The 13,293-nt window shown below is 39.1% G+C and overlaps 1 protein-coding gene across 1 annotated transcript in view; it reads right to left on the bottom strand.

The window, feature by feature from the left end:
- Window positions 1-875: 875 nt before the first annotated feature.
- csgalnact1a (chondroitin sulfate N-acetylgalactosaminyltransferase 1a) overlaps window positions 876-13,293 on the bottom strand; it is a 32,172-nt gene continuing 19,754 nt past the window's right edge. The window contains 5 exon segments of the mRNA XM_079363840.1: window positions 876-3,573; window positions 5,027-5,108; window positions 5,328-5,422; window positions 5,583-5,817; window positions 5,819-5,864. Of these exon segments, the coding sequence (XP_079219966.1) occupies window positions 3,278-3,573; window positions 5,027-5,108; window positions 5,328-5,422; window positions 5,583-5,817; window positions 5,819-5,864 (754 nt within the window). The 3' untranslated portion in view covers window positions 876-3,277.

Raw genomic sequence — 13,293 nt, 5'->3', positions numbered from 1 at the left:
TTGTTTATTCAAAGACTCAGTGCGTTACTTCACCAGGCATATTCGAAGATAATTATTTTAAGAAAAAGGCCTATAGTGGCCTTTAATTTTCTGTTTGGGGGTGGGGGGGAGGGCTAAACGTTTTATGCTAAACGTTGTTTATCTTTTTTTATTGTAATTATAAGTTTATGATTGGTAAACATTGGCTATAACATTTTTTTCATAAAAAACATAATGAATGAAATATAAATTTTGTTGGACAGCGCCAGCTGGTGGTTTACACTTCTAAATGGTGTTTGTCCTGATCATAGCCTATTTTTTTCAAATAATTATGAAAATAAAATCAGGATTAATTGGAACACGCTGAAACCATCATAATTTCCCATATTTATTAGTTGATTTTAATTTCTATAAGTCTTTATATTGGCTACTGTAAATGTGTATTAGCACCTGATTGTTATTTATGACAAAAAAAAGGTGCAGAGAAAAAGACAAATTATTTTGAGATTCTGTGTTATACTGATTTGTAAAGTTTTGACAAACAAGACTTTTGCATGGAGGCCTAATGTAGTTAATGGTATTGTCATAGTCAATTCAAATAACTGCTCTTGTTGCATTTGTTTTAATTGATGGGCAAAGACTAATGGGAGATAAAAAACTACATTTTGTCATAGAAACCTGCTGAAATTAAAACGAACCACTCAGCAAACTAGATTAAATGAGCAGAAAAGTATTGCATTTATCAGAATAGTGAGCTGGGCTTGGAAAATCAACTGATCTTAGTTCAGGCGAAATGGAAACATCCAATAATTGACAATCTAATGTCAGGAATATCATGAATCTTCTATACTTTTAATTTGGATAATACTTCTTAAAGATAAAGAAAACACACATAATGCACAATCTGTTTTATTGAACTTATTTACATGAAGTGAAAATAACATTACCATGAATAAAATAATACAAGTTTTATAAAGAGGAATGTTTAAATGGAAAGCAAAAGTCAAAAAGTGCCTTACATCTTCACATCTTTGGTCAACCCCTCAAAAAATACGGCTTGTTTTCTCTCCAAGGACTGAAGAAGTGCTGGAGCCAGATCATTTATTAAAATAAAATTAAAAAACGAGTAACTTTCGAGGCTGTTGTACCTCTGAACTTAAACGTCTCCAGTTTCTGTGACTGCTCAGTAATACAATCATCTCCACTGTATATATTTAACAAGACACACACGAGTCTCATTTGATGATAGAAATAAAATATGAACATTTAAAGTGGTACTCTGACTTAAGATAAGTCATCGTCAGTTACATGACATTGAATAGTAACAAGCCTACTATCTTGTATTACAGTTTATTAATGCAACACTGATTTCCTTTTGGCAGAGATTTTGCAGGCAATAAAGCACATAAATCAAAGTATTTCAACCTTAATGTATGTTTCACATTGAGCCATCCAGCCTAAAAACTTTTAACCGCATTTTGTCTCAATGTTACTGCTTCTATAGTTACTGCCTTTGTAGGGCTGGTATAAACGTCAGATTGTCATTTACAGATGGTACTTTCCCCCCACTCTTCTTCCTTTATTATAGATGTGACACATAGTATCAAGTGATGACTTCATCAGAAATGGTTGTTATTTTTTAACAATGGCATACGCAAAATAATTTTAAATAATAATAAATTAATAAGGATGACTGATCAATAATTTATTTAAAAAAACTTTTACAAGAGCATTTCAGGCTTACAAAGAGTCCTTCATTGTCAGATTCAGTCCACTAGGTGGACCTATTTCCCTACACGTAAAAGCTTGTAGGTTGATTCAATTTTCAGTGGCCACCCAGAGGAGACCAATTTGGGGTTTTCATTCACAGAAGGCACACGGTTCGGTTCAGATGGACTCCAAAATAAAACAAAATGTCTTGGTTTACTTTATAATGATCCTTGTTGAAGTTAAAAAGGGAATGTATTCCCAAATTGTTGAAGATTTTTTCAAGGAGGAGATTTGTTGATAAATGTGTATCTGACCGTCCACTCCAGTTGGTGTAGGGGAATTCCTCAGGCAGTTAAGTTTGTAAAATAAAATAAAAAACTCAGATTGTCTTTGAAAACAAAGTTTTAAAAAAAAGTCCTTGAAAAGTGGAAAAAAAAGGCTTCACATTTTGTTTGGAAATAGACCTCCCATATTCACCTTCTTTGAGTTGGATGAGAAAAGTGATACCTGCCATATATCCATATTCTCAAAAGATAAAACATAGAGGTTAGCTTAGCTTAGCACAAAGACTAGAAACAAAGGTAACAAGCAGGTCGGAATGTGGACAAACTTTCATTTGATTTGAGCTTGTTTAGCGCTTTCTTAGTCTTCAGAGCAGTTTTTACACCGCAGGTCACACCTACCCATTCACACACATTCACAAACGGAATGCAAAAAGCTGCTATGTAAAGTGTTCACCAGTACTAACTAATCCCATTCATACATATTCACAAGCCGCTGACACAGTAGCAGGAGCAATTTGGGGTTCCGTGTCTTGCCCAAGAGTGCTTTGGACATGTTGCTTCAGGAGCTCGGGATCAAACTGCTGACTTTCTGGTTGGAACACATCTGCTTACCACTAAGCTATAGACACCCTGGCGGTGCCTTTTCAGCTCAATAATAAAAACGTAATACCTTGTTTGTTTTGCTTTTATAAAAATGGCAATGTAGAGCAAGAACTCCAGCTGGCAGGAGGATTATTCTTAGCTTAGCAGGATAAAGTTAAGCTAGCTTGTTTTCCTCCGTATACAGTCTTCCAGCAGTGGCATATATTAGCATATCTTTAAGTGCCATGCCTCCTTTTTAAACTTGGTTCACTCAGTTTACCATAAACACTGGAAACAGTAAAACAATATCTTACTGTTTCTTTTTTTTTTATAGCTAAATTGTCCAAGAAATATGACAATACAAAGTCATCCAAAAAACACAATTTAGTTTTTTTAAGGGATTAAAACTAGTTAAAAATAAATACATACACTAGCAAGGTGCCTCAGGAGAGCTCTTTTTGTATCTTACTGACAGAGCAGCCCAGAGGTTTACCCTCTGTTTCCAGTCCTCATGCTAAGCTAAGCTAACACCAGCTGGCTCTATAGCTCCATATTTACTGTACAGAGATCAGACTGTTGATGGTTTTCTCATCAATCTTTTGGCAAGAGAGCAACTATGTGTAATCTCAAAATGTCCCGTAAGATCAAAGTTCAAGTGCTCTTCACTATTTAGACAGATTACAGTCATGCTGTTCAAAATGATTTTAACCATCTTAAGGTCTTTATGTTTTCTTGGGGTTTGAGTTTTGCTGTTGTTTCTGTTTGCGAAGATGAGCCTCTATCTCCTGCCTGAAGAAGAGCATCCCCAGCTGGCCGTGCGATGCCTCGTTCATGGCCTTAGACTGCATGCACATGCGATACTGGTCTGGTGGGAGTTCATCTGCACATTGTTTCTCATGCCACAGGTGGAACAAGCCTCGTGATGGAGCTCTGACCACCAGGAGGCTGCTGTGGAGGTACTTCCTGTAAAGATGGACGTCTTCACCCCCCCAGCCTTTGATGTCGATGTCAAAACCACCTTCAGAGAAAAAGAGGTTGAGAGGGTGATGCAGACTAAAATAAAGCTTTAATATTCCATCAGAGGACGTGTTCTTATGTTAAACAAAGATGATAAACCTCTTGATATGCAATCATTTCTGTTCAATTATTCATTTCATCTCCGTGTGCACAGCCTCTTGAAGGAAGCTGATTATGAATTCTGATTAAATTCTGCACTTTGTGATCATAATCAGTTTTCTCTCCACATTCCCAGGTTTGTTGTTTCATGACGAGGCAGCGAGGAAACTTTGAACTGATGCTGTGAACTGAGGAGCTCTTGACCAGACTTGTTTAAAACCTGTATCTTTAGATGTCTTTAGTACTCATGTCTGCTTCTGCTCACGTCGATCTGCAGCTTTATTTTGATTTCTGTCTGTCTGTCTCTGACTCACGTTTTAACTCATGCTGCAGGGCTAAACAGAGATAAGACTCTGAAACCAACTGATCAATTGTTTAGTTGTTTGTGTGTAAGAGAACATATTGCACTGTGAATGCTTATTATTTTAAAACTGTGATTAAGGGGAATCATGATTATTCACTTTTTGTAAAGACTTTGATGAGAATATGATAAGTCTGTATGGCAATCACTCTTTCCAGAGGTAAAACAAAACTGCATATCTCTATAATTCACGATGAACATTAAAGTTTTTATTTCTACTTCATTCAAAGCAAAAAAAAAAAAAAAAAGTTTCAAGTCTTCCTCAACACAACATGAGTTTCCTGTTTAAATTGTGCCCACGTTTAAATAGATGATAATGTGAGGTATTCTTCTTGGGGTGACTATCTACAGATCAACAAGTTGCTTCCATGTCTATTCTGCACATGTATACATACTGAAATAAATCTTAAATAAAAATGTCAAAACATATACATGCATATTACACTAGGCTTCTACAAAATGTCTAAGTACGTATTTGATTAGAACAGTTCTCTCGACTTCTCCTTTCTAGTTTCAGATTTTAGCTGTTAAGTGAGAGCATGCTCCTGTGTGTGTGTGTGTGTGTGAGAGATGCAATAAACCACTTGAAATTTCCCTCTAGCCTCTCACTGATTTCACTTTGGAGGGAAACTAAATTGATGTAAATCTGCCCGGAGAGCCGACATTCCTCACCTAATATACAGATGTAGAGCACACGGGGCTATGAGATATGTTAATATATGCTGCTCAGAGATGCTCCATGCAGAGTAACAAAATGAGATCTCCTTCCGGTTAGGGAAAGTAATGTAATATTTCTGTTTCATACCCATTATGCTACAGCTCCATTAGCATAGCAGAGCAGATGTTTTGGTAGCCATCCAGAAATCCCATTTTTACCCGTGTTGTGTAACACCTCTGCACAGGTCATAAACCCCAAAGAGCCACTGTGTTTTCATCCCTGTAATGCTCAGATTGTGTTGGCTGCAGTGCATGTTCTGTTGTGATATTTATTTACCTATGTTGATGAAGTCAGACCTGTACTGGCAGGTCATGCCGAATCCAAAATCCCTCCAGAAGCCTGTGTCTTTCTTGATCACCTGCAGAGAAGAGAACAAGTCTTAGCGATCTTATGAATAGAAATATATTGTCTCAATACTCAGAGGGGGGCTGGATGGGGGGGGGGGGGGGTTTCAACAGGAGCATGCTTATTTTATGGATTTGTAAGTTGAGCAGCTGGGGAGGGACATATTTCAAAAACCTTGCGTGTTTGAAGGAGAGAAAAAGAAGGGGATTGACATTATATTGGTGTTTGTTACCAGCTGTTGCTCCACAGGAGGGACGTGTTCAGGACTTCCGTAAATCAGAGTGGGGTTGTATTGGCTGAACAAAACTGGGTAAAAGACCTTCCTACCTGAGAAGGAGAGAGACAGCACTGTCAGACAGGAGGCGATTTAATAGATTAAGTGTGGTTGTATGGAAAGCCCTTTAAACATTAATAGGTTTTAATTTACAATTAATAACAACTTCACATCGACGTCATTTATTTCAGGGACTTGTGTTGTGTGTCTCACCGGGCTGCGTGTTGAGTCTGCAGGTGTTGAGGAAGTCAGCGGTAAAGTAAATGTCCACATCGCAGAAGAAAAGCAGAACGTTGCCTCCCTTCCAAGCTCGGGCCCCAACATCTAGACCCCGTCCCCGGGAAAACTCCTCGTCCAGCTGGAGTAGAGTGTAGTTCTTAAAATTCATTTCCCTGCAGAGACACAGAGAAAAAAAGCGTTTAGCCCGACTTTGACTTACTCCAACTATTCATCACTGATTTTTTTCCTGTTGGGTTGTGTGTTATAATTATTGAGCTGTTTTATTGGATGTAATGTACATAACATTAAGGGTGATGCTCTCTGCTTTGTGCCTTTACATATGCTTGCCTATATTCATACTCTTTAATTGCAGATCATATGAATAGACAACAACTTGATTTAAATGCTCGAATATATATTAAACAGGTTATATTGCTGGTTTTGCATGAATGAGAGTTTGGGAACTCATTGTGCACCTGAGCTGAGAAATCTGCAGCAAATAGGTCATCATGATCTGCATTCTGATACCCTGACAGCTGCATCATAGAGACCATTCATGAAGCTGCATTGACAACTTTGTGAAGGGAAACTACCCAAGAGACTAGATCACACTCTAAAGCAATTATATGGTGGTGAATATATCAGTGGAAACGTTTGTTTTCTGGGATCCGTTCAGATATACTGAAGTAGAATAACATTTAAAGTGATATCCTATGTGCACAAATCCAATTTAAATGTCTTCATTATTACACTTGATATTGCCCCCAAATGCAGCAAAGCAATAACACAACATAACAACAAAGCACTCATTGGAACAGATTATTCTCAGAGAGCTGGTTGGTTTCTAGGACTCACAGAGCTGCCAAACGTGATGTATTTAATGGGTTAGTAAAGAAGGAGGGTCAACAACTGTGCTTTTATTTTTGCCTCAGGCTTCCCTCGCGGGGTTAATCTGTCCCTGTTTATCCTCAGTTTTGTGCCTTTAATATTTCCTATCCAATGATGACAACACAATGACCTCACAAATCCTCCTGGTTCCAGCAGCTGAGCTTTCATTTCCTTACTCATTTCTTTTGGTTTCTTGTAAGGATCATGCACACGGTTTTACTGGAATCAGAAATTAATTGCACAAAAGGAACAAATCTCCATGAAGGATGTGGTGAGAGTCAGGGCAAACAGCTGGATCCAGATGTACACAGCCGTGGCTTTTTTTTCCTCAACCATAACAATTCACGCTTTTAATGACTAATCCTTCACTCATGCATGCACAGACCCACATGCACACTTTCATGTCACTCAGTTAAAAGGCACTGAGGGAACACTGTGTTTCTGGATGAGGCTGAACAAACAGGATCTAACCTCCCACTTCATCCATGTGGCTCTGGATGACTTAACACACGGGAAACAGAAGAGACAGAGCAGGTAGACAGAGGAGGGAACCAGGATGACCAGTGGAAACGTGGTCTTTGTTTGTGCTCGAGGCAGCTTGAATCATGCTTTTTACATCACTGGTGTGTGCGAGTGTGGATGTCAGTGATTTCTATTTTAGAAAATTCATTTTTGTCTTTGTAAAAACAACGTCTGCCTCTTATATAAAAACACCAACTCTCCCATTATGAACATTACCCCACTATTAGGTTTAATAGTATTATCAGTTCTTTGATCAACTCATAACTATTTCCAGTAAAAATTAAAAATGGAACAAATATAATGTACCAGACAAGATATGTAAATGTGCTGTCACTCCGTTCCTCTGTAAAAAGAGACCAGGCTCCACGTCTGTCTGCAGTCTATGAATCCAAACAGAGTCGATCTGTTTCTGTCTACTGAGAGTCCCACGAGAGGCTGACCCACTCGCTGGCTCTAAACTGTCTACAGATGGCAGACCCACAGCACAATAGCTCTGTTTGTCCCAAACAATGTTCATGCAATAGCAGCTACGCTCACATGTTGATTTAGTCTCAACTTTAATGGGGCGGGAAGCTTGTTGTCTGAATGAACAGAAACCAAACCTCAATGACTGCGTTAATGTTCTCTGCCAATTCAAAAAGTGAGGACTTTGTTTGTATGCCTTTGCTATGAGGGAATAATGTGGCACTTACTGCTTGCTTAAAAACAGGATGAGTATCTGTCATGCCACACTTATGTTATATCGGTACGTAGATTATGAAGCTAAAGCCAGACTAGCTTAGGTTAGCATAAAGTCTCAAAATCAGGGAAAACCAAAAAACAAGGTGGTTGAAGTCTCTCCTCGTTCATGGAACTTCTACAGCTGTTTTAACAATGCATGATATAACACAACAGGGGCTTCACTTTTACTTTACTACTACATGGCTAACACTGGATATACGCATATTTACTTCTAATCATCTCAAACTCCTTATGTCACATTAGCACGTTAACACAGAGAGGATAGTCAGATGTCCTTCGCCCTGCGCAAAATCGCTCCTTGATCTCAGCTGTTCTTAAACAAGAGGGCCATGGTGTTCACATGCTTCCAGTATTTCAGAAAGGGAGCTCTCATCTGCCAAGCAGGCTACCAAAGCCATGACATCAGCGTATCAGTGTCAGTCTGTTGCCATCGCAGGTTATTTCTTCTGTGTGCATAGAGAATAGGATTGGTGAGAAGACACAGCCCCGTGGGACCCCAGTATTTAAAACAATGTCGCTTCATTAAACAAATACCTATAACGTGTTATAGTCAGTCTGTTAAAAAATATTTAATCCATAAGCTAGTTACAGAGGTGAGTTGGTATTGGCAGAGGTCATGTTAGATTTTTCGGGTGCGTTAATCTGCCACTGGTTCTCTACACGTGGTTTTCACAATGCAGTAAGGCTATGTGAGTTGACGGACTGAATGGTTCCTGCATACTTAAAAAAAGTACCAAGTACCAACATTTTAGAATTTTTTTAGTTTTGTATTTTTCATAATGTGTGAAACGCTTTATTGGCCAAGCTAACTATCTTCTGCTAATCGCTTCATACTAACTTTATAGTTTTGACCACCTCTGTGAATCTCCTGCAATGATTGTGTAATCCTGCACTGCGTATTTATATCTAGAGAGATGTAAGGTGATAAATTATTCATGAGTGGTTCTATGGTGGAGATGTTTTCCTGATTACCAACATTATTTAGGGGAAATGTAATTGTCACGGAGAGTCAAAATTGATCTATTATTCATTTTAGTAAGTGAGTGCAGTGTGCGCCTGCCCGAGGGAATCAGCTCTCCAGATAATTCCGAGATGTTTATCTGTCCACTTACTTATTTCCTTTGGCTCTTAAATGCCCAGAAATATGAACACATGTGGTATCATTGTGTATTGAGTGGAAATTCCACTTGAACCCTGCAGTAGCCTTGTTTTCTAAATTACTTTTTATATTTGGCTGTTTTTCTTCTGTCTCCCCCACAGGCATCAGCGCCCCTATTATAGCTCAAAATAGTCAATTTGTTTACTGTGGGCTGGTACCTCGTACAGACTAGATTGTTGAAAGTGTGTCACAGTGAGAATCCTGTAAATAGCTGTCATGTTGTGTCTCAGCAGCAGGCCTGATCCTGTTAGTTCTGCTGAGGACAGGGAGCCGAGACCAGATTTTCTCTCTCTCTGTCTGTTTTCTTTCTTTGTGAATCAGTGCCTGAGTGTAACCGTTGTGTTTATTTGCCTGCATGTGGATATAGCTCGAGGACTGACTGCAGATATGGTGCTAACTGCTTACTAGATGTGAAAATTCTCGCCTTTAACCTCCTATATGTATATGTGACATTACAATCACTCTAAACATGTTTTTAGATGCAAGTGAAGTATTCTTCTTCCTTTTCAGTCATGCGAACAAAATGGCAACCTTTTTTCAGCCTAAATCCTCTGTTTAGGCAGAAATACCCAAACATTCATGGCGTTCAGAAAGATGGTGCAGATCTGCTGATCTTAAGTTCAACAGTAGACAACAAGTTACAAAGCAGCTTTACACTCCTTTTTTTGCAATTAGTAGCTTTGCCAAAATAACATTGTGATTCAGATTTGCAAAAAGTGAAAGCAATTCAAGCTTTGGTTGGATTCTAACCCGGGCCGTCCGCTTGAAAGACTACAGGCACCTCTGTATTGAACTACTGGCGCCCTTGCTCAAATTTTTAACACAAGAAGGAGACAGTTCGAACAACATGTTGGTACTTTTATGAAGGGCATTATTCTGCTTTGACGTCTATGAGCACATTTGTCTTCACCATATCTCTATGAGGATAAGGGGAACACATTAAAATGGTGATCAAGGCCTTTGATGTGCATAGACCAATTGTTACCAGCAAGTTTCACAACAATGGCATCTCCTCAGACTGTATTCTTTTAGGAAAATAAGTACATGTTTCAGCTCCTCCAAAAGTTATTGTTGTCATTATCTAAGTCTGAGTATAAAAGCAAACCTTACTTTCTCCAACAACTGATTTGCCGCTGTCCACCAACACATCTCTATAGTTTTTCTGTTAATTACCACACACTTCTGAGACAAAGTTTCCCCTCATTTGCAGATTAAAAATGAACCCTTTAGAAAGTAAATGAATGTTTTAGAGCTGCTGGTCATTCATTCCTGCCTGAATTCCCATAATGTCTTGCAGAGCTATTCCTCACGGCCCATATAAAACAAAACTTAATGCCACATTAATGTGCCTTTCCCATACGTCTGATTGCCTCATAAATACATTTGAAACAAAGAAGAAAATCTGCTCTCACTTCCTCAACATCTGTCTTGGGTTTTTTTTTTTTTTTTAAACAGCAAAACCAATTGTAAGCTCTCTTCCACCCTGGATCCTTTTAATACCTGCTATCGATTTTAGGCAACTCAATTTTCCTGCCCGTCTATCTTTCATCTCGTCTCCTGTTTACAGAGCAGGCCGCCTGCTGTATTCTATAAGTACAAAAAGAGTGGTGCTTTACAGTGAGCCGGGGAATCAGCAGTCTTTGCATGTAATGGCGAGGTAAGCGCACGCTATAAAAAATGTAGATTTGTGATTACTCTGCGGCTCAGCCCTCAGGCGAGACAGCTACACAAGTTATCGCTGATAACAAAGACACACTCTTTGAGATGAATAATGGACAGCTTTTAGACCTCCTCCTTGATGTGTTCATAAATTCAGCCACACATGAGCTTCTTTCTGGTGCACATTATCCCACCATTTCTTTAGCGCTGTCAAGAGTCTCTTCAGAGTGTTGTTGACCCGTCTGTGAACTAAGAGAAATGCCTCAACGACATTAAAGGCTTATCGGAGCGTCTGTCTGTAAGATGGTGCAATAGAAAGATGAGGTAAACACTGGAGCTAAAGGAGCGACAGAGTGATCTAGTCCCTTTGTTTCTTTATCTGTTTAAGTTTTCCAACCCTTCCCTTTCCTCTTCGTTTGATATCCTCGTCCATACTTTTCTGCCATCCCCGGAAAACTTGCCTTTTCTCCTTTTTCTCTCATCTTATCTTTGCACCTTTTGCTTTAACTTCCTATCTCTAAGTTTCCCCCCAAAGCCAACGTCGCTCCTCTGCGCTCTGATTTTATTCCAAGGTATCGACTGACATTTCTTCAAAAAAAAAAAAGGGAAAAAAAAAAATACAGATCACTCATTCCTTTTCCTCCCTCTCACTTCGTTGTATCTCTTCTTCTTTATCCAACATGTCTCTGAATCATTACTCTTGAGCGTGTAAGGCTCAGAAACGTTCATGCCCCCCCGATAGTTTGATCCCGAGTTCAGGCTTTGAAGTGTGGATGTGTAAGCGTAGTACTTGAAACTCTGGCAGCTGATCCCATCTATTTTAGACGATATCCCTGGTGTCTGGTAGAAAGCTTGAAAACGGAGGCTCGGATTTTCTGGAGCATCGCTTTTCATCTATTCTTTTATCATCGTTTTTGTTGTGTGTGTGTGTGTGTGTGTGTGTGGGGGGGGGGATAGTTTTGGCACCTTACAAATTAGCACCTCCAATGAAACTCCAACCTTTTAACCTTCATTTAGTTCTTGCAAAGACATTAATGAGGAGATTTAGTTCAGATCTTGTAAGACTTATTGGAGAACTGTTTGAAATATAGAAATTAATTTGTTGAACAAGGAATTCAAACAGGGAAAACGTCTCAGTAAAAGCAGGGAGTGTAAGAGTTAGTGACGGGGAAATAAGGACAAATAGCTTAAAGTAGTTTGGGGGCAGAAAAAAAATCAAACCACTTTCTTGAGGTGAATTTAATTTGTAGGGAGGGCAGTGTAGAATCGGATCAGCCTGTAATGATGCCATCACTGCTGGGAAAAGATATTGATTTGTTTGTGAGTGAAGGTGTGTGTGTGTACTTGCACTTGAACTGTACAGTTCGAACCCAATTTGAGTCGCAGACCTTGAGAGCGAGGCAATTTTGGCCAATCCTGAGCTGCTCTTTTTTGGTCGAGACTATTTTGAAGGGTTGAAAGCTGAATAAAAGAAGCAGTTGTTGGTATTGGCATGCATATTTGCACCATTGCTCCAGCTCCAGGTCAATTAGAGGGACATATTAGTGGGTCGATACGAGACAATTGTGATTACTTATTAATCCAACATCATTAATCATGTGGACCAACCAAAGAAGATTGTTAATGTTCTCCTTCCTGCCACGCCTCTCTTTCTGTTAGGATATTCTAATTTTTTTCTGCTTCACCCAGTATGATGTCTGTTTTCACAATTTCTAAAGCAATAACACTCAAAAGAAATGCTATTTGACTGGTGAATAAATCTAGTAATATCAGCGTATATCTGGGATCAAATTAGCTGATACCGATAGTAGATGGAAATGCTAATATCTGCAAAAATAAACTGAGCTAATATGTTAGGGGGTCGTGGACTTATACTAGACACAAACTGTGATGGGTAAAAATGTGGTTAAGAAGCATTCTTATCTTAAGACTAAAACTAATACTAAATGTTGAGAAGCTGCCAAAGTTAACACTGTTATTATGGTACACACTTTACCTGCAGAACAAAATGTTTTACGTCTTATTGTGGGCATGTTAGCATGCTGATGTTGGCACTAGCTCGATGAACAGCTGTGCCTCAGGGGTTCTGATCAACGAAGATGTAGCTCACACTTCAGTCACTGACACCAGGCATGTTTTCAGACGGTCTCTCCTGGAAGGTTTTCACAGCGCTGCAGTTGTTTTGAACACATGAAGTCTGACAGAAAACGATGCAGAAAGATGGAAAGCTCCATAACATGCCAACTTTGTTTTCCTCATCAAATAAATGATGGATAGCTCAATAAGAATAATGATCTCAGTTGCAGCCAAATTGGCCGTGCACACTTCATTCATCTTCTTCTGGGAGCTGACTGTATCTGCCTGTGTACTGTATGTGTGTGTATGTGTATGTGTCACAGATAATGGAACTACAGGTAGCTATCTCCCATGATGATTCCCATTCATTTCAATCACCGTCTGAAAGTAAGACAAAGCAAAGTGTAGAACGGAGTTGATTACAATCACGCTGATTCACACCCAGACACGCTGCAACTTCACCAGAGAATGCATCGTGCGAGCTGTGCGAGGAATACAAAGTGATTTAAAGAGTTCAAGGCTGAACCGCTGCACAGGGAGAGATATTACACGAGAGTATCCAACATCCCTCCTTACACTTACTATACTTTCACATTCTTCCACTTCAACTGTTTTTAATTCACTCTGTTTCTCTTACAAACCTTGTTTAACCAACCTTGT

This window comes from Symphodus melops (assembly GCF_947650265.1).
Source record: "Symphodus melops genome assembly, chromosome: 16".
Taxonomy (NCBI): Eukaryota; Metazoa; Chordata; class Actinopteri; order Labriformes; family Labridae; genus Symphodus; species Symphodus melops.
This window is presented reverse-complemented; position numbering and strand designations above follow the sequence as displayed.